Source organism: Aquarana catesbeiana, linkage group LG04, assembly GCF_042186555.1.
Source record: "Aquarana catesbeiana isolate 2022-GZ linkage group LG04, ASM4218655v1, whole genome shotgun sequence".
Taxonomy (NCBI): Eukaryota; Metazoa; Chordata; class Amphibia; order Anura; family Ranidae; genus Aquarana; species Aquarana catesbeiana.
Window position 1 is genome coordinate 32,673,348 of NC_133327.1, and position 18,718 is coordinate 32,692,065.

At 47.0% G+C, this 18,718-nt stretch overlaps 1 protein-coding gene across 1 annotated transcript in view; it reads right to left on the reverse strand.

Moving 5' to 3' along the window:
• The window catches only part of GAREM2 (GRB2 associated regulator of MAPK1 subtype 2), a 156,057-nt gene extending 137,863 nt beyond the window's left edge, over nucleotides 1–18,194 (reverse strand). Inside the window, exon 1 of the mRNA XM_073624967.1 lies at nucleotides 17,817–18,194. Coding sequence (XP_073481068.1) covers nucleotides 17,817–17,928 — 112 coding nt within the window. The 5' untranslated portion in view covers nucleotides 17,929–18,194. The remainder of the gene's footprint in view (nucleotides 1–17,816) is intronic.
• Between the last annotated feature and the right edge of the window lie 524 nt (nucleotides 18,195–18,718).

The window sequence follows — 18,718 nt, forward strand, 5'->3', positions numbered from 1 at the left end:
TTACCTTTATTTAAAAAAAAAAAAAAAATCTTTCGGGCGTTACTACATTATGGAGTTCTTCCCGCATTTTCTCTGTATGGGTCGTTGATTTATTCTGAAAGCTGCAACTGATGTGACGGGAGAGAGCCATCCATCCACCAGGTATCTGAGTGTTTCCCTAGAGAGCTCCTATGGCAGGGATATGCAATTAGCGGACCTCCAGCTGTTGCAAAACTACAAGTCCCATCATGCCTCTGCCTCTGGGTGTCATGCTTTTGGCTGTCAGAGTCTTGCTATGCCTCATGGGACTTGTAGTTCTGCAACACCTGGAGGTCCGCTAATTGCAGATCCATGTCCTATGAAGTGAGGCCTAGACTTCTGGTAAACAGCCTGGTGTATAGGTGTTGGAGCACTGGAGTTAGAATGTTGTGGCGTAGAAGGAGCACTAAAATATTTTTTAGCACATTGAAAATGTTCACGTACTTTACAGTTTTGGAACTTGCCACTTCACTGTTTGCACACTATACTGTATGTGTTTATGTTTATTTAGGATGCGCTAATGATTAACACTTATTTAAAGAGACAGCACAACATAATTTTTAAATAGGAGAGAGCAGTAGTCTAGCAGTGCAAAGGATCAAGTAAGTATATTTTCTTCTCTATATCCCCACGACCTAAGCAAGTAATTAACCCTTTGCAGCACCACTATAAAAGTTAATTTTTAAGTTTTAAGCATGTACCCACAAGGATTCCCAGAGGTGGCTTTCCTGCAAGGGCTGCTGTCCTAACCAGTGTGGTGCAGAGGGCAGCAGCAGATAAGAAAGCTGAAAAGGCTTATGGTAACCTTCTGAATACACAGAACAAACTCCAGAGACATCTGTGAGCATCCCTACTGGACAGTAACCTGTCCCTAATCTAGGCCTACACTTCCTTCACAATCAGGTATCTGTCTCAAACTTCCCACACTGCAGGCATCACCCAAGTGACCCAGAAAAGGCTATAAATAACCCTTTATGAGTCCAAGATGGCTGCCCCAGAGGGCTCTGTGTCCAATGAAACTCAGGCTCACCCAAGATGGCACCCAAGTCCATGGCAGGACACACATTGGTCTGCTGTGCTATATACTGTATAACCCCTTATAAGTCCAAGATGGCTGCCCAAGTCTTTTGAGAGCTCTGTGTCCAATGAAACTCAGTCTCTCCCAAGATGGCACCCAAACCCATGGCAGGAGCCACATTGGTCTGCTGGGCTATATATAACCCCTTATGAGTCCAACATGGCTGCCCAAGTCTTTTGAGAGCTCTCTGTCAAATGAAACTCAGGCTCTCCCAAGATGGCACCCAAACCTATGGCAGGAGCCGCATTGGTCTGTTGGGCTATATATAACCACTTATGAGTCCAAGATGGCTGCCCAAGTCTCAAGAGAGCTCTGTGTCCAATGAAATCCAGGCTCTCCCAAGATGGTACCCAAGTCCATGGCAGGAGACACATTGGTCTGCTAGGATATATATAACCCCTTATGAGTCCAAGATGGCTGCCCGAGTCTCTTGAGAACACTGTGTCGAACGAAACTAAGGCTTTCCCAAGATGGTACCCGAGCCCATGGCAGAGGACACATTAGTCGAATGCCAGGCTCTCCTCTAGTACCCAATAGTTAACATTAGTGGTCATACAATCGCCGCATCACCTACTAGCCTTAATAAATGACAGAGCTGCAGTACTGCTCATCAGATTACCAGTGGGTACACTAACACCTGTCTACACACAGTTCAAATACATATACCGTACATCTATTGTGTTACCTGCCAAAGAATCTGTAATTTTGGTTAGTTAAGCACAGTGGCTTAATGGTTAGCACCTCTGCCTTGCAGCACTGGGGTCTCTGGTTTGCATCCCAGACTGGCATTCTACCTGTGATTGCCATGGTTTCTGTCCAGAGTTCAAAGACATGCTGGTAGGGAATTGACTCCTGTTTAAAATGGCCCTAGTGTGAGATCGGGACTTTAGATTGTGAGCTCCTTGGGGGTGGAGACTGATGGGATTTATGGGTAAATTGTTGGCTTTAAATAAATGCCTGTAATAACTAAATAATTGGAAGATCACTTTTCAGTCATGAATCTTGGCACCTGATGCACTGTCCAAAGAGCCACAGGGGTCTTATCCTTCCGCTACTCTATCCAAGATTAAAGTGAATTTAAAACCAAAAATGTAATGTATTCCAGCCTACCAGTCCTTAGATGTGGTGGCGGCATTCATTTTCTTTTTCACTTCACACTTTTTTTTTCCCTTTATTTTCACCTAGTGATCCTGCCAGGAACACACTTCATGTCCAAGAGTGACAACCGTACTGTATTTAGGAGGGGCAGTGTTGTCACCCTAGGAAAGGAATGTGTTGGGACTGAAACCACTTCTTCTGTACCACCAACTTCAGTGCTCCAACCACCAACAAACCAGACTGCTTACCAGAACCTTAGACCTCACTAAATAGGAGGACTCCTAGCACTCTGTAAGAAATCCCAGATGGATGGATGACGTAACCATAATGCTCCTCCCTACACGTTTTGTCCTACGGGACGTTTTTCATGCTATTAGGCATGCTATTAGGCAGGACTCTAAGCACGTTGTTATTTTATCACTTAAGCACAGTTTTCTTCTTGTTTCTTGATTACTTAAATATGTTAGGAGTATATAACATCTCCCCATCTTCATAACAGCTGGGGAGGTGTTTTGTAGTCTACTGAGATAGCAGGGAACAATGCTAACTGATACCAGTCCAGAGGCAGCTTACAAGATTTCTGGCTGGATGCACAGATATTTTTTCTACACTTGTTGAACAGATATAATGAAATGCTTTCAATTGTATATTTATTGGATCAGAGGGGAGCAAATTAGAGAAATGTATTGTAATACCGCGTACACACGAGTGGACTTTTTGTCCGGACTGGTCCAACGGACCGAGTCCGGCGGACAATTCGACTGCGTGTGTGCTTCTTTGGACCTGCAGCGGACTTTTTCGGTCGAAAATCTGACGGACTTTAGATTTGGAACATGTTTCAAATCTTTACGTCGGAACTCCGCCGATACCCAGTTCCTATCGAAAAGTCCGCTCGTCTGTATGCTAGTCCGACGGACAAAAACCAACGCTAGGGCAGCTATTGATTACTGGTTATCAACTTCCTTATTTTAGTCTGGTCATATGTCGTCACGTACGAATCCGTCGGACTTTGGTGTGATCATGTGCAGGCAAATCCGTATGTTCGGAAAGTCCGTCGGAAGTCCGCCGAAAGTCCGTCGGATAGACCGTCGGACCAGTCCAGTCAAAAAGTCCGTCCGTGTGTATGCTGCATTAGAGTTCACATACACTTTAAGCACATGTCGGGGGTACAGCAGCCCAGTCAATTAAAAATGGACCATTGTGTTCACGCGAAATATGAGAAAATAAATTCTCGACCCTACGCTTGGCGCGAAAATGCTTGGTGCTGTGGCACTATTCGGTTTTGCGCGTGGTACCCCAGCACGTCGGTTAAAGAGCAGTGCAGGTTGGAAACTCGCACTATTAGGCATGCTATCCGGACCCGCACATGTGTGAACCTAACCTAAGTATGTTTTCTAATGCATTCTTCAACCCCTTCCTGTCCAGCCCTGGCATCCCTTTAACAGGGTCTTTATACCGGGGGCGGGGGGGGGGTGACGGATCACATGACCACTGTGATTGGCTGTTACAGTGGTCACATGAACGGAAGCCAGTCTACGTCATCATTAGGGATGCGTTTTGAATGCGTTTTGTGTGCGCAGCCCCAAAATCGCTCATGCGCTTTTAAGCGTTGTGCCGTTCAAAAACTGCAGCAAGCAACGCAGGGCACAGCAATACAAAGATATAAATTGCAAAGATACAGTTAAAGGTGTTGAACTATAATTAGTAAGGTTTTTGCCACAAGCAGCTCTCTGGATACTCCATAAAACTTTCATTTCTGTTGCGGCGCTCCAGAATAGCTGGTACGACAGGGGTTAATTGGCCTCTATTTTCCACATGGGATCTGGTGGGGGTCGATTAGTTTGGGTGGGGGGGAGGGGAGTGAGAAAGGCTCTGCTGTGTTTGTGAAGAATTGCCAGCTCTGCCAGCAGCACTCGCCACCCTGCATGTCAATGAACCTCGGTGCTGGGGGATGGAGGGCACAGCGGGCATCAGATGTCCGTAGGGAGGTCCTGGAATCGGAAGGTCCCCCCTAACTGTTTCATAACAGTTTATGTGCCACGAAAACAGAATCTGACTCTGAAGTTTCGTGGTTGGTTGGCATTGTAGTAGGTAGAAACTAGCGTATCGACTTTTGGCATTTTTTATTTGATGGGAAATGAGCACGAGGATTTCAGCAGCCTTCAGAGAATGCTAAAATTCCTGATTGACTGTAGATATGGCTATGTTTAAAAATTCAGGCCAATCAAAATTTTGCAAAAAAATAATTTGCCCATTTGATCATTGCTCATTTCCAGCTGTTCCTGAAGAGAATGATCCCTGGTATGGTCTGTCCTCGAAATTAATCTCCTTATATTTTACTTTCTCCGGTTCCTCCTCCTCCCCCCCCTTCATCAACATGTTAAAGAAAAAAAAAAAGTATCAGGCCGGGCCAGACAGCGCCTGCTGCACTGACTCCAGGGTTCCCAAACTGGCCAGCTAGGGGCTGCAGGGGGGGCCGGGCGGCTAAGTTGGGGCATGCCAGTGGGAGGAGAGCTTATGCTGGGGCACGGAGCCGGCCTCTGCTCGGACACGACATACACCATCCATGGCGTTGGGGGGCCTCCTGCGCTCTGTCCTTGTCCCTATCTTGCACTCGGTAGGACACCAGCAAGGACTTTTTACTTCTCTTCATGGGAAGCCATGTCTGCAGTGCAGCCTTTTTAGAGGGCATCAGAGCAGCCCGGGGGGCGGGGGGGGGGCAACTGCCCCCCAGCCCAGTTTGGGCCTGAATATTTTTACCATATGTCCCCATTTCCTGGAGACAGTCCCCATTTTGAGATTTCTGTCCCAAGAAAACATGCGTCCCATCACTGCCCCCAGCTGCCTGGTGGTGTAGCATACAACATTGTACTGCGAAAGTGACAACCCATCAGTGGCAGTGGTGTTGTGGAGTTAAGTTTGAAGACCCAACTCCTGTCTTGGCTGGAAGTGATGGGAAATCTCTTCAACGGGTACACAGACAAAAGGCCATTTGTAGTATAGCGGAGAAGGGTTAGATGAAGGGTTAGATGTTTCACAATGCTACTTGTACCTTCCCGTACTGTGAGAACCCCCTCCTTCCCCACCTATTCTTACAGCGCGCTCCAGAGACTGGAGATTTAGCATGAAGAAGGATTACGGTTTAATTATACACATCTCAGCTTAAGAAATAAGAAGCAATGCTTCAATGGAAATGTACAGTATGCATAAAATAGGGGATATATATGTGCCTGCTCAGCTTGCCTCTAACTATCAGTTATTAGTCGTTCAGTCTCCTCGTGCTCGCCGGCTGTATAAACAGGCCACATTCTGACTAATTCTCCTATTCAGCGCAAGTGACTCATTTCTAATCGGCTTCATTTGGAGGACTCTTTGGAACGTGAGCTGCTTGCGGTACTGGGGCACGAGGATGGGGGTCTGCTTCGGCACCTGTTGTTTTTCATAAAATGTTGGAGAATGTGCAGAGAAAATATGGAAGCATTGCTCAGGGGGTGGGGGAGTTCAACTTAAAAAAAAAACACTTCTTGTGCTAAATAACCACTTACTTACTGGGCACTTAAACCCCCCTCCTGTCCAGACCAATTTTCAGCTTTCAGCACTGATGCACTTTGAATGACAATTGCGCGGTCATACAACACTGTACCCAAATGAAATTTTTATAATTTTTTTCCCATAAATAGAGCTTTTTTTTGGTGGTATTTGATCACCTCTGCGGTTTTTATTTCTTGTTAAAATAATTTTAAAAAGACCGAATTTAAAAAAAAAAAAATTATATATTTTTATATTTTGTTATAAAATAGTGCAAACAGGTAATTTTTCTCCTTCATTGATGTACGCTGATGAGGCTGCACTGATAGGCACCGATAGGCTGCACTGATGGGCAACGATGGGCTGCACTGATGGGCACTGATAAGGCGGCACTGGTGGGCACTGATAGGCAGCACTGGTGGGCACTGATAGGCGGCACTGGTGTGCACTGAGAGGTGACACTGAGAGGTTGCACTGATGGGTGGCAGTGATGGGCACTGATAGGTGGCAGTGATGGACACTGATGAGTGGCAGTGATGGGCACTGATGGGTGGCAAAAATGGGCACTGATCAGCACTGGTAGGTTACACTGATAGGCAGCACTGCTAGGTGGCACTGATGAGGCACTGATTGGCACCACTGGTGGCCATTGATAGGTGGCACTTGTGGGCATTGATAGGTGGCACTCATGGGCATTGATAGGTGGCACTGGTGGGCACTGTGGGCACGGGCAGGTGGCAATGGCAGGTGGCACTGGCAGGGGGTACTGATTGGCACAGATGATTGGCACAGATGAGGGTACTGATTGGCATCCTCTTCAGGACCAATGTCCCTTGCATATCAGCCGGTGATCGGCTGAAAAAAAAAAGATTACCGAGCTTTTGTTTACACACCTGATAAGCTGTCATTGGCTGACAGCTGATCACGTGGTAAGGGGCGGGGATCGGCCCCTTACTCGGATCTGTGATCACCCGAGTCTCGGCGATTCGGTGATCACAGCGCGCGCCCTGCAGGGGCGAATTGGCCGATAGGAGAAGTGATCCTATTGGCCACCAAGGAGGAGGGAGGAGATGCAGGGGAAGCCGCGCCTCTGTGGAGCCAAGGAAGGAGGAGACGCAGGGTGAAGCCGCCACCTGCCGCCCGGAGGAAGCCCGTGACCTAGATGGGGTAAGTGCAGGGACCAATCGACCGAACAGGGGGGGGGATATGGTGGGGGGGTTTATTCCACCCCCCCCCAAAAAAAATACCACCAGTCGCCACTGATTTTGGTGCTAATTAAACTACAGTGGGGAAAATAATAATTAGAATTATTTGATAATTATTTGATCCCTGGTAGATTTTGAATAATTTTTATCATAGTTGTATTTTAAATGATAGAGACAGAATAGCAACCAAAAATCCAGAAAAAATACATAAAACAAATGCTATAAATTGGGTAACAGTTCAGTGAGTAAGATAAGCATTTGATCCCCCTACCAACCAACAATAATGCCGCGCACACACGATCGGACTTTATGGCATACTTTGTCCGGCGTACCGGATTTCGCCGGACAATTCGATCGTGTGTGGGCTCCAGCGGACTTTGTTTTCTCAAAAGTTTGACGGACTTAGATTTGAAACATGTTTCAAATCTGTCCGACGGACTCGAGTCCGGTCGAAAAGTCTGCTCGTCTGTATGCTAGTCTGACGGACAAAAACAGACGCTAGGGCAGCTATTGACTACTGGCTATGAACTTCCTTGTTTTAGTCCGGTCGTATCCATCGGACTTTGGTTAATTGTGTGTAGGCAAGTCCGTTCATTCGGAAAGTCCGTCATAAAGTCCGTCGAAAAGTACGCCGGACAAAGTCTGCCGTAAAGTCCGCTCGTGTGTACGCGGCATAAGGATAACTCAGAATCTCTTTCTTCTGTTCAAGCCTCATTAACATTGGCAAGACCAAAGAGCTGTCAAAGGATGTCAGGGACAAGATTGTAGACCTGCACAAGGCTGAAATTGGCTACAAGACCATCAGCAAGAAGCTTGGTGAGAAGGAGACAACTGTGGGAGCGATTCTTTGCAAATGGAAGAAATACAAAATTAACATCAATCGCCCTCAGTCTAGAGCTCAATGCAAGATTTTGCTTCATGGGGTAAGGATGATCATGAGAAAAGTGAGGGATCAGCCCAGAACTACACGTGAGGATCTTGTGAATGATCTCAAGGCAGTTGGGACAGTCACCAATCAAACCATTGGTAGCACAATACACTGCCATAGATTGAAATCCTGCAGGCCGCAAGGTCCCCCTCCTCAAGAAGGCACATGTACAGGCCCATCTAACATTTGCCAGTGAACATCTAAATGATTTAGAGAAGGATCGGGAGAAAGTACTGTGTTCAGATGAGACCAAAATTTAGCTCTTTGGCATTAACTCGACTTGCTATGTTTGGAGGAAGAAAAATACTGACTATGACCCTAAGAACACCATCCCTACAGTCAAGCACAGAGGTGGAAACATTATGCTTTGGGGCTGTTTCTCTGCTAAAGGCCGACTTTGCCGCATTAAGGGGCCAATGGACGTGGCCATGTATTGTAAAATCTTCAATGAGAACCTTCTTCCCTCAGTCAGAACACTGAAGATTGGTCCTGGATTAGTCTTCCAGCATGACAATGACCCAAAACATACTGCCAAGGTAACAAAGAAGTGGCTCAAGAAGAAGCACATTAAGGTCATTGAGTGGCCTAGCCAGTCTCCAGACCTTAATCCTATAGAAAATTTATGGAGGGAGCTGAAACTTTAAGTTACCAAGCGACAGCCGAGAAACCTTAAGGATTTAGAGAAGATCTGTAAAGCAGAGTGGACCAAAATCCCTCCTGAGATGTGTGCAAACCTGATAACCAACTACAAGAAACGCCCTACCTCTGTGCTTTGCCAACAAGGGTTTACTCATTTTACTCACTGAACTGAAACTCAATTTATAACATTTGTATCATGTCGTTTTTCTGGATTTTTGGTTGATATTCTGTCTCTATCATTTAAAATACACCTGTGATAAAACTTATAGACCCTTCATTTCTTTGTAAGTGGGCAAATTTTCAAAATCTGCAGGGAATCAAATAATTATTTTCCCCACCGTATAAAACTGTCCAAGAAAGAAATTCTGAATTTACTTAAAGCTTTTTTCTGCAATGACTTTGACCAGAAAGGCACAAAATACCCCCAAAATAATATATCAACAACCCACCACTTGAAAGTTGCCAGACAGCAGAGGCATCCAAAGAGTCATCGCTAATTTCCATTAAGAGTCCATTCTACACTCAGCTAGCGGGGACAAAAACCCTGACGGGTCTCTGGACACCAGCCGGGAATCTGCAAGTCACTTGGCATCATAAGCAGTTTGGAGAAAAGTTACATAACTCCACAATGTCCACCAGATCCGACCATGAGGAGGGATGGGTCCTGTAAAAATGTTCTTCTCTGGAACCCAGTCCAAATAATGGGAAATTATATCATGGGACTTTAGACTCAAATGTAGAGCTTAAGGGCTTTCTGCCCACTTTTATTCAACAAAATGTTCTACAGAAGTGTTCCCCTTGGAGGGGTTCTCACCATCGTTTAGAACAGTGGTCTCCAAACTGCGGCCTGGGGGCCAGATGCAGACCTTTGGTTGCCTTTAGCCGGCCCTTGGGGCAGTTTTCCTTCCACTGATACAAGATACTATTTGTCCCACTCACACCAACAATAGGGTATTATTCCTGCTACTGACATCAACAATGGGACACTATTTCTCCCATTGACAGCAGCGATGGGGCACTAGCCTTCAAACTGACACCAATGGTGGTGCAGTATTCCTCCCACTGACACCAATGGTGGTGCAGTATTCCTCCCACTGACACCAATGGTGGTGCAGTATTCCTCCCATTGACTCCAATGGTGGGGCACTATTCCTCCCACTGACACCAATGATGGGACACTATTCCTCCCACTGATACCAATGATGGGGCACTATTCCTCCCAGTGACTCCAATGAAGGGGCACTCTTCCTCCCCACTAATACCAAAGATGCATTGTTTACTCCACTGATACCTGGACAATTTCTACTCCTAATGACCACAGTCTGGCCCCTTCAAGTCTGAAGGAGAGTAAACTGACCCTTTTGTTTAGCAAGTTTGGAGACCCCTGGCTTAGAACAATATGAATCTTTTCAGTCTCCTGGATATTTAGGTCTTCCCCAACTTTTATTCTGTTTTTGCACAGACCCAAATTTCCTCTCTGGTGATGGCCAGGTCAGTGCGTTTCTGATCACACCTGAGCAATTTAGATAGATAGACTGATTGATTTGGAATTTTCTGGCTGATCTTAGTTCATTTGTGGATCCATCCCTAATCTGATTGGTGACCTCCCATAGTTATCTGTCATCCTCATTCAGCACAACCAGCTCTGCTGGGACTATCATCATGCAGAGTGCTCAGTGCAGCCTCTGGTCACACAGCTGGATGGGTCATATTTAATCAGCTTCCTCTACATTTCCTGAAGCTGACAGAAAAGTCAATGATCCGGGCCGTCACGTCGATCGGAGGCTCTGCACCCATCACTACTAGGAAATTTAGATTATAGGAACTACAAGCCATACCAGCCAGCTGAGGGTCAAAGGCTGTTAACCCTTCCAGACATCACAAAATGTGTTCTTGAGTTTGGTGATCGGCAGAGAGAACCCTGTGTTCCTGAGTTTGGTGATCGGCAGAGGGAACCCCATGTTCCAGAGTTTGGTGATCGGCAGAGAGAACCCTGTGTTCCTGAGTTTGATGATCGGCAGAGAGAACCCTGTGTTCTTGAGTTTGGTGATCGGCAGAGAGAACCCCGTGTTCCTGAGTTTGATGATCGGCAGAGAGAACCCCATGTTCCAGAGTTTGGTAACCGGCAGAGAGAACCCCGTGTTCCTGAGTTTGATGATCGGCAGAGAGAACCCTGTGTTCTTGAGTTTGGTGATCGGCAGAGAGAACCCTGTGTTCCAGAGTTTGGTGATCGGCAGAGAGAACCCCGTGTTCCTGAGTTTGATGATCGGCAGAGAGAACCCCATTTTCCTGAGTTTGGTGATCGGCAGAGAGAACCCCATTTTCCTGAGTTTGGTGATCTGCAGAGAGAACCCTGTGCTCCTGAGTTTGGTGATCGGCAGAGAGAACCCCATTTTCCTGAGTTTGGTGATCGGCAGAGAGAACCCCATTTTCCTGAGTTTGGTGATCTGCAGAGAGAACCCTGCGCTCCTGAGTTTGGTGATCGGCAGAGAGAACCCCATTTCCTGGGTTTAGTGATCGGTAGAGAGAACCCTGTGTTCCTGAGTTTGGTGATCGGCAGAGAGAACCCCATTTCCTGGGTTTAGTGATCGGTAGAGAGAACCCTGTGCTCCTGAGTTTAGTGATCGGCAGAGAGCACCCTGGGTTTCTATGTTTGATCAGCAGAGAGCACCCTAATTTCCTGGGTCTGGTGACCAGTAGAGTGTGGCCTGCGTTCCTGAGTTTGGTGATTGGAAGAGATTCTCACTCTTCTGAGTCTAGTACCACCCAACCCCCCATATTGGCCCATAGTGTCCCCCAACCTCTTACAGTGTCCACAAGGCTTCCTAAGAGCCCTCAGTCTCCTGCCAACCTCTCTGTGACCCCAGCCCTCCCCTAGCTTGCTGGAGAGGCTCCATCCCCTCATAGTGCCCCTCAACCTTATCCCACAATGCCCCCGCAAAACCCTCAGCCCCTTCCACAGACCTCATCCTCCATCATTGTCACCAAGCTTCCTACAGAATCCTCATCCCCTACCGGGCAGAGCCCTCTAATCCCCACCAGAATCTCCAGCTCCCCCCCCCCCCAACAGTAACACCTAGCCCCACACCCGGAGTCTTCCAGAATTTCAATACATATTTTGCAAGCCCATACTTTTATTGTGTGGGTATAAACTTTTTTCTTTTTACTGTTGGGGCATGGAAGGCTTTGTGAGTATTTACCAGCCCTCGGTCTCAATAAGGTTGAAAACCTCTTCTCCAACCTATCAATTCATTGTACATTGTTGAGGATTTCAATCTTGGTGATCTATTTATTGGTCATTATAGTGATCAATGACATTGGTCTTCATACAGTCTCCAGCTTTACAAGGCAATAGAGACCATTCACTATAGAAGACTATCATTGAGTGAGGCTACCAGCTGTGTCAGTACCACGGACAGCGAGGACGTCCCACTGATATTACTGACTGCTTCCAGCCTGGAGGGCGCACACATCATATATTACATCCACCGAGGACACACCACTAAACCATAACATGAAATCCCCATAAACAGGTATTACAGGCAAGATCACAACAACCACAGATAGCCAACCAGGAGGAGGTCACCTACAGTGGCTTTTACTGACTCCTTCCAGCCTGAAGAGCACATAAATCATACATCACCGCCATTGAGAAGCCTTTACTAACACTATAACACTAAATACCCCATAAACAGGTGTTACAGGCCAGATAAACAGGTACAAAGAGCTATATTTTCCAAGCCTCGCATCCAATTATACTTTTGATTCTGATATGTCCAGGGGGGCTTCTAGGTCTTGTCATCAACGTTTTGATGGCCAAAAGGCTTGAGTTATTGCTATACCTGCTACAAAGTTTCGTGATCAGATTGGTTCATGTAGCCCCTGAAACTGTGTAAGAAGGGAAAAAAAATGATTGATCAAGAACTGAGACCATCATCTCAAGCCCAGCACCACTCATTAAAATCTGATTGCACAATCTCCTTACAGTTACATAATACAAAGGCCTGCCTGATTGGATACAAATTGATTGGATAGATTAGGTAGGTCCTCATAAAACATTGTTTTTGAAAATCATAGAATGCATTAAGATAAAAAAACTTCTGCCTTTACAACTCCTTTAACCCTCTCAATCAGTATTGACTATTTTTAATCCTCATGCTGCCAGCATTAGTAAATAGATAGGAAAGTTTTACTTACTTGTTTTAAACTTTTTTTTTTTTACCATTTCTTTAGTTACTTCCTGGTTTCTGGCCTAGGCAAATGATGTCATACATCCCAGGAGCCTTCAGTAGGGAGGAGGGGCTTTCTCAGCTAAGCACACCGTCCAGCTTGCATGCCTGGGCTAAAGGCAGATGGATTCCAGGAAGTAAATACTACAAGAATCAACTACCCTTACTCAAGATGGCTAAGAACAGAAATGCTAGGGGGTGTTTTCTCAGCAAATGAAAGCATGGAGACATGGGTGGGTGGGGGAGTTTGCTCTGAATATTAAAAATGAATTGAATTGAATTGTTATAAAAAGAAAAATAAAATAAAAAAAAAATTAAAAATTAAAAAAAAAAAAAAAATGAATTGAATAGCGTTTTTGGTGTGTGGTGCTCAGATGCAGTGTAGGTCCACTTTAAGCATACCTCCCAACTGTCCCTGATTCAGAGCAATGTCCCTCTGTCCCTCTTTCCTCCTCATTTGTCCCTCATTTTGGTCTGATCTATATAGATGTATATAAAATGCACTTTTTATCTATCAAAAAGTGATTCCCTGAGCTAAACCTTTCATCTGTTTTCTAAATTGCTGCATTTGTAGATTCCAAAAGCCAATATAAAAGAATAGTAGTGGTAAAAAAAACACTTGTGGGTTTAACCAATCTTATTTTTTTTTGTACAATTCCCCTTTAAGGGGGCGTGGCAAGGGGCGTGTCCTATGCCTACATACTTTTGCTGATAGGTGTCCCTCATTCCCATCTCAAAACGTTGGGAGGTATGCTTTCAGTTTACCATACATGTTACAATCCGATTGTACAACCTCCTTTAGATCTACCAAAGGGCCTGCCTGATTGGATAAAAAATCCATTGGATAGATTAGATCAGTCCTTATATTACATAGTTTTGGTAATTAAAAAATGATTTGCTGGGCGGGTTAACAGGCAGATCAAATTAGAAGAACAGCGCCCCCTAGGGAGCAATGTGCCAAGCCCATAGCAATACCGGCCACTTCTTTATGGATATAAATGGCCACCGACCACAACCGCCCTGCGTCTGTGGCCCCTGTCAGCGGAATGTGACAGACCTATCACAACGGCGGACACGTTAGGCATTCCACAAAAGCAGGCTCCTTTAATTAAATAAAAGGCAATTTGTGCAATTCAATAACTTAAAGCGACCAATCAAAAAAAAAACGTAAATGACCATGCTGAAACCTGATTGGTTGGCATGGATTCCTGTTACTGATTATCACTCCCGGTAAGAGCAAGTGACAGGCGGGTCACTGAGGGGGTTAACTAATAAGCAGCAGATCTGAGCGTCACCGGCGCTTGCCGTCAGGGAGAAAGACAACCCAGCCGGTGCAACAATCTCACCTCCGGATTTCTGTATAAAGACCGTGTACTGACCAATGAGAAAACCACCCCGGTCCGGAATCATGACACTGCAAGAGCCCTGCACTTCAGGCATGCTAGAATGGCCTCTCAGCCAAGGTTATTGTGGATCAGTTTAGCATGCCTTAAAGGATATGTTAACCCAAGAATACAAATGTAATATATTATATATAGAATACAGCTTACCAGTCCTTAGATGTGCTGGCTGCATGAGGAGAGGGGAGATTTTCCCAATCAGAAGAGCAGCCTAGGGTGCTACTCCATAGATACAGAGCGAGGAGTGACAGCTGTCACCCTAGGACAGGAAGTAGATTGAAATGAAATCTCAAACAATGTTACAAGCATTCTTTTCTGTGAACTACAAAACATCCCCTCCCCCGTTAGAAAGATGAGAAGGGGGAGATGTTCTGTAGTCCAAATCAGACCAGCCTAGGGTGGTCCACCATAGATACAGAACGAGGAGTACCAGCGAGGTTGGTGAGTGACGGCGAGGATGGTGAGTGATGGCGAGGATGGTGAGTGACGGCGAGGATGGTGAGTGACGGCGAGGATGGTGAGTGACGGCGAGGATGGTGAGTGACGGCGAGGATGGTGAGTGACGGCGAGGTTGGTGAGTGACGGCGAGGATGGTGAGTGACGGCGAGGATGGTGAGTGACGGCGAGGTTGGTGAGTGACGGCGAGGATGGTGAGTGACGGCGAGGATGGTGAGTGACGGCGAGGATGGTGAGTGACGGCGAGGTTGGTGAGTGACGGCGAGGTTGGTGAGTGACGGCGAGGATGGTGAGTGACGGCGAGGATGGTGAGTGACGGCGAGGTTGGTGAGTGACGGCGAGGATGGTGAGTGACGGCGAGGATGGTGAGTGACGGCGAGGATGGTGAGTGACGGCGAGGTTGGTGAGTGACGGCGAGGATGGTGAGTGACGGCGAGGTTGGTGAGTGACGGCGAGGATGGTGAGTGACGGCGAGGATGGTGAGTGACGGCGAGGATGGTGAGTGACGGCGAGGATGGTGAGTGACGGCGAGGATGGTGAGTGACGGCGAGGTTGGTGAGTGATGGCGAGGTTGGTGAGTGACGGCGAGGATGGTGAGTGACGGCGAGGATGGTGAGTGACGGCGAGGTTGGTGAGTGACGGCGAGGATGGTGAGTGACGGCGAGGATGGTGAGTGACGGCGAGGATGGTGAGTGACGGCGAGGATGGTGAGTGACGGCGAGGTTGGTGAGTGACGGCGAGGTTGGTGAGTGACGGCGAGGATGGTGAGTGACGGCGAGGATGGTGAGTGACGGCGAGGTTGGTGAGTGACGGCGAGGATGGTGAGTGACGGCGAGGTTGGTGAGTGACGGCGAGGATGGTGAGTGACGGTGAGGTTGGTGAGTGACGGCGAGGTTGGTGAGTGACGGCGAGGATGGTGAGTGACGGCGAGGTTGGTGAGTGACGGCGAGGATGGTGAGTGACGGCGAGGATGGTGAGTGACGGCGAGGATGGTGAGTGACGGCGAGGATGGTGAGTGACGGCGAGGATGGTGAGTGACGGCTCAAGAAGTGCACTGAAATGAGATCTCACACAGTGTTATCAGCATTCTCTTCTGCGAACTACAGAACATCTCCCTTTTTGCGAGGAGGGTAGTTTTTCAGCGCACATCAGAGGAACATCCTATGGCGCTCCTCTAAAAATATAGAATGGTAAGTGACAGTTGTCGCCTCAGGACAAGAAGTGCATTAAAATGAAATCTTAAACAAGTGCTAGCAGCCTTCTCTTCTGTGAACTACAGAACACCTTCAGCTTGTGCTATAAAGAGGAGTAAAAGGAAGGGGGAGGGCGATTGTAGTCTAAATCAGAAGAACAGCTTGGTGTGCTCCTCCAACAATACAGAACGAGGAGTGACAGCTGTCACCCTGGGACAAGAAGTGTGCCAAACTGAAGTGTTATCAGTCTTCTCTTCTGTGAACTACAGAACATCCTCTCCCCCTGTACTTTTAAGAGGAGGAGGGTTTTGTAGTCCAAATCAGAAGCCCAGCCTAGGTTGCGCCTCCATCAATACAGGAGGGCGAGTGAGAGTTATAACCTTAGGAAAAGAAGTGCGTTGACATGAAATCTCAAACAGTGTTAGCAGCCTGCTCTTCTGTGAACTATAGAACATCTCCCCCCCCCCCTGTGCTTTTAAGTACATCTGAGGAACAGCCTAGGGTGCTCCTTCATAGATACAGGATGGTAAGTGAGAGTTATAATCTTAGGACAATAAGTGCTTTGAAATAAAATTTCAAACAGATTTATCAGACTTCTCTTCTGTGAACTACAGAACACCATCACCATGTGCTATCAAGAGGAGGAAGGGGGACAATTGTAGTCCAAATCAGAAGAGCAGCCTCGGGTGCTCCTCTAACAAGATGATGACTGAGAGTTGTCACCCTAAGACAAGATGTGCACTTTATTGAAATCTTAACCAGTGTTATCAGCCTTCTCTTCTGCGAACTACAAAACGCCTCCCCCACTACTTTTAAGATTGGGGGGGTTGTAGTCTAAATCAGAAGACCAGCCCAGGGTTCTCCTCCATAGATACAGGATGATGAATGAGAGTTGTCACCTTAGGACAAGAAGTGTTTTGAAATGAAATTTCAAACAGTGTTATCAGCCTTCTCTAAAGGCTATAGAACACCCCCCCCCGTCTGTGCTTTTAAGTGGGGGGGGAGGGGGCTTGTAGTCTAAGTCAGAAAAGTAGCCTTCAACAATACAGGATGAAGAGCGAGAGTTGTCACCATCGGACGAGAAGTGCACTGAACTGAAATCTCAAACAGTGTTATCAGCCTTCTCTTCTGTGAACTACAGAACACCTTCACCATCCATGTGCTATAAAGAAGAGGAAAGGGGGGGGCTGATTGTAGTCCACATCAGAAGATCAGCCCGGGGTTCTCCTCCATAGATACAGGACGGGGAGTGAGAGTCACCTTTGGACAAGAAGTGCTCTGAAATGAAATCTCAAAGAGTGGTATCAGCCTTCTCTTCTGTGAACTATAAAACATCTCCCACCCCTGTCCTATTAGGTCGAGGGGCTTGTAGTCCACATCAGAAGAACAGCCCAGGGTTCTCCTCCACAGATACAGGACGGGGAGTGAGAGTTGTCACCTTAGGACAAGAAGTGCTCTGAAATTAAATCTCAAACACTGTTATCAGCCTTCTCTTCTGTGAACTATAAAACACCTCCCCCCTGTTGTATTAGGTCGGGGGGCTTGTGGTCCACATCAGAAGATCAGCCCAGGGTTCTCCTCCATAGATACAGGATGATGAGTAAGAGTTGTCACCTTAGGACAAGAAGTGCTTTGGAATCTAATCTCAAAGAGTGTTATCAGCCTTCTCTTCTGTGAACTATAAAACACCCCCCCCCCTGTTTTTTTGGTTCAGGGGGCTTGTAGTCCACATCAGAAGATCAGCCCATGGTTCTCCTCCATAGATACAGGACGGGGAGTGAGAGTTGTCACCTTAGGACAAGAAGTGCTTTGAAATGAATTCTCTAACCGTGTTATCAGCCTTCTCTTCTGTGAACTATAAAACATCTCCCCCTGTTCTTTTAGGTCAGGGGGGGCTTGTAGTCCACGTCAGAACTACAGAACACCTCCACCTTCTGTTATAAAGAAGAGAGGGCAGTGTTTGCAGTCCAGAGAGGTCACTGATTGAGGTGACTGTGAACGGGTGAAATTCCTGCCAACCATCCCGGGAGAGGACCCCCCTTACCTTTGCCGATCTTCACCAGGGTGGGCAGACGGAACTTGCTAACCACTACGTCCAGGGGTAAGGACACCGAGCTCCATCCCAGCTCCGAGACGCCGGCTGCTATCTTCTCCATGGCGCTTCCGGGGATCCGGCATACCCAAAAAAAAAAAAAAAAAAGAAGAAGAGTGCAGAAAGTCAGGGATCCAGACACGCCACCACCAGCGCCGCCGGCAGCATCAGCACCAGGGATGCCAGCACCGTCACCATCCGGGCACGGCGGGGGGAACCATCTGCTCCGGACTGTGCCATGCTTCCTGCGCTCCCAGTGAGCTGCTGGATTACATTCATAGATTTCTGTACAGGACAAGTAAAGAGAGAGAGAGAGAGAGAGGCGCCACCCCCCCCCCACCTCCCTCCCCTCCGCTCTCCCACTCACTCCATCCCTCCATAGGGAACGTTCCTTTCAGAGATGATATTCTCCGCCCCGGGATGAAGAACGGGGGGAGGGATGTGTGAGCATCCAGAGCAGACCCTGCAGGGTACAAGTCTCAGTTTGTCTTCTCATTCATAAAACACAGACCTGTAACCCATCGCACGCTGGCCTGCAACCCAACAGGGCGACCAATTCACAGCGGCGCGCCGCGCGTATCAGCGTCTTTGGGCACAGGGCAGCCCATTCATTTCAGCAGCAAAGGAGTATAAGCATCTTTTTTTTTTTTTTTTTTATAACCTCTGCCCATTTTTAAGGCGAGGTTCACATTACTTACGCAAAATTGTGCGCTTTCCCATAAACGGCCAAAAAAAAAAACGCACTGTCCGTTTTAAATTTTAAATCCATTTTGATTCAATTTTTTTATTTTTTCAAATCAATTTTGTCATTGTTAATGGCACCACAAAGCGCCTTAAACATGTGCAACAAACCA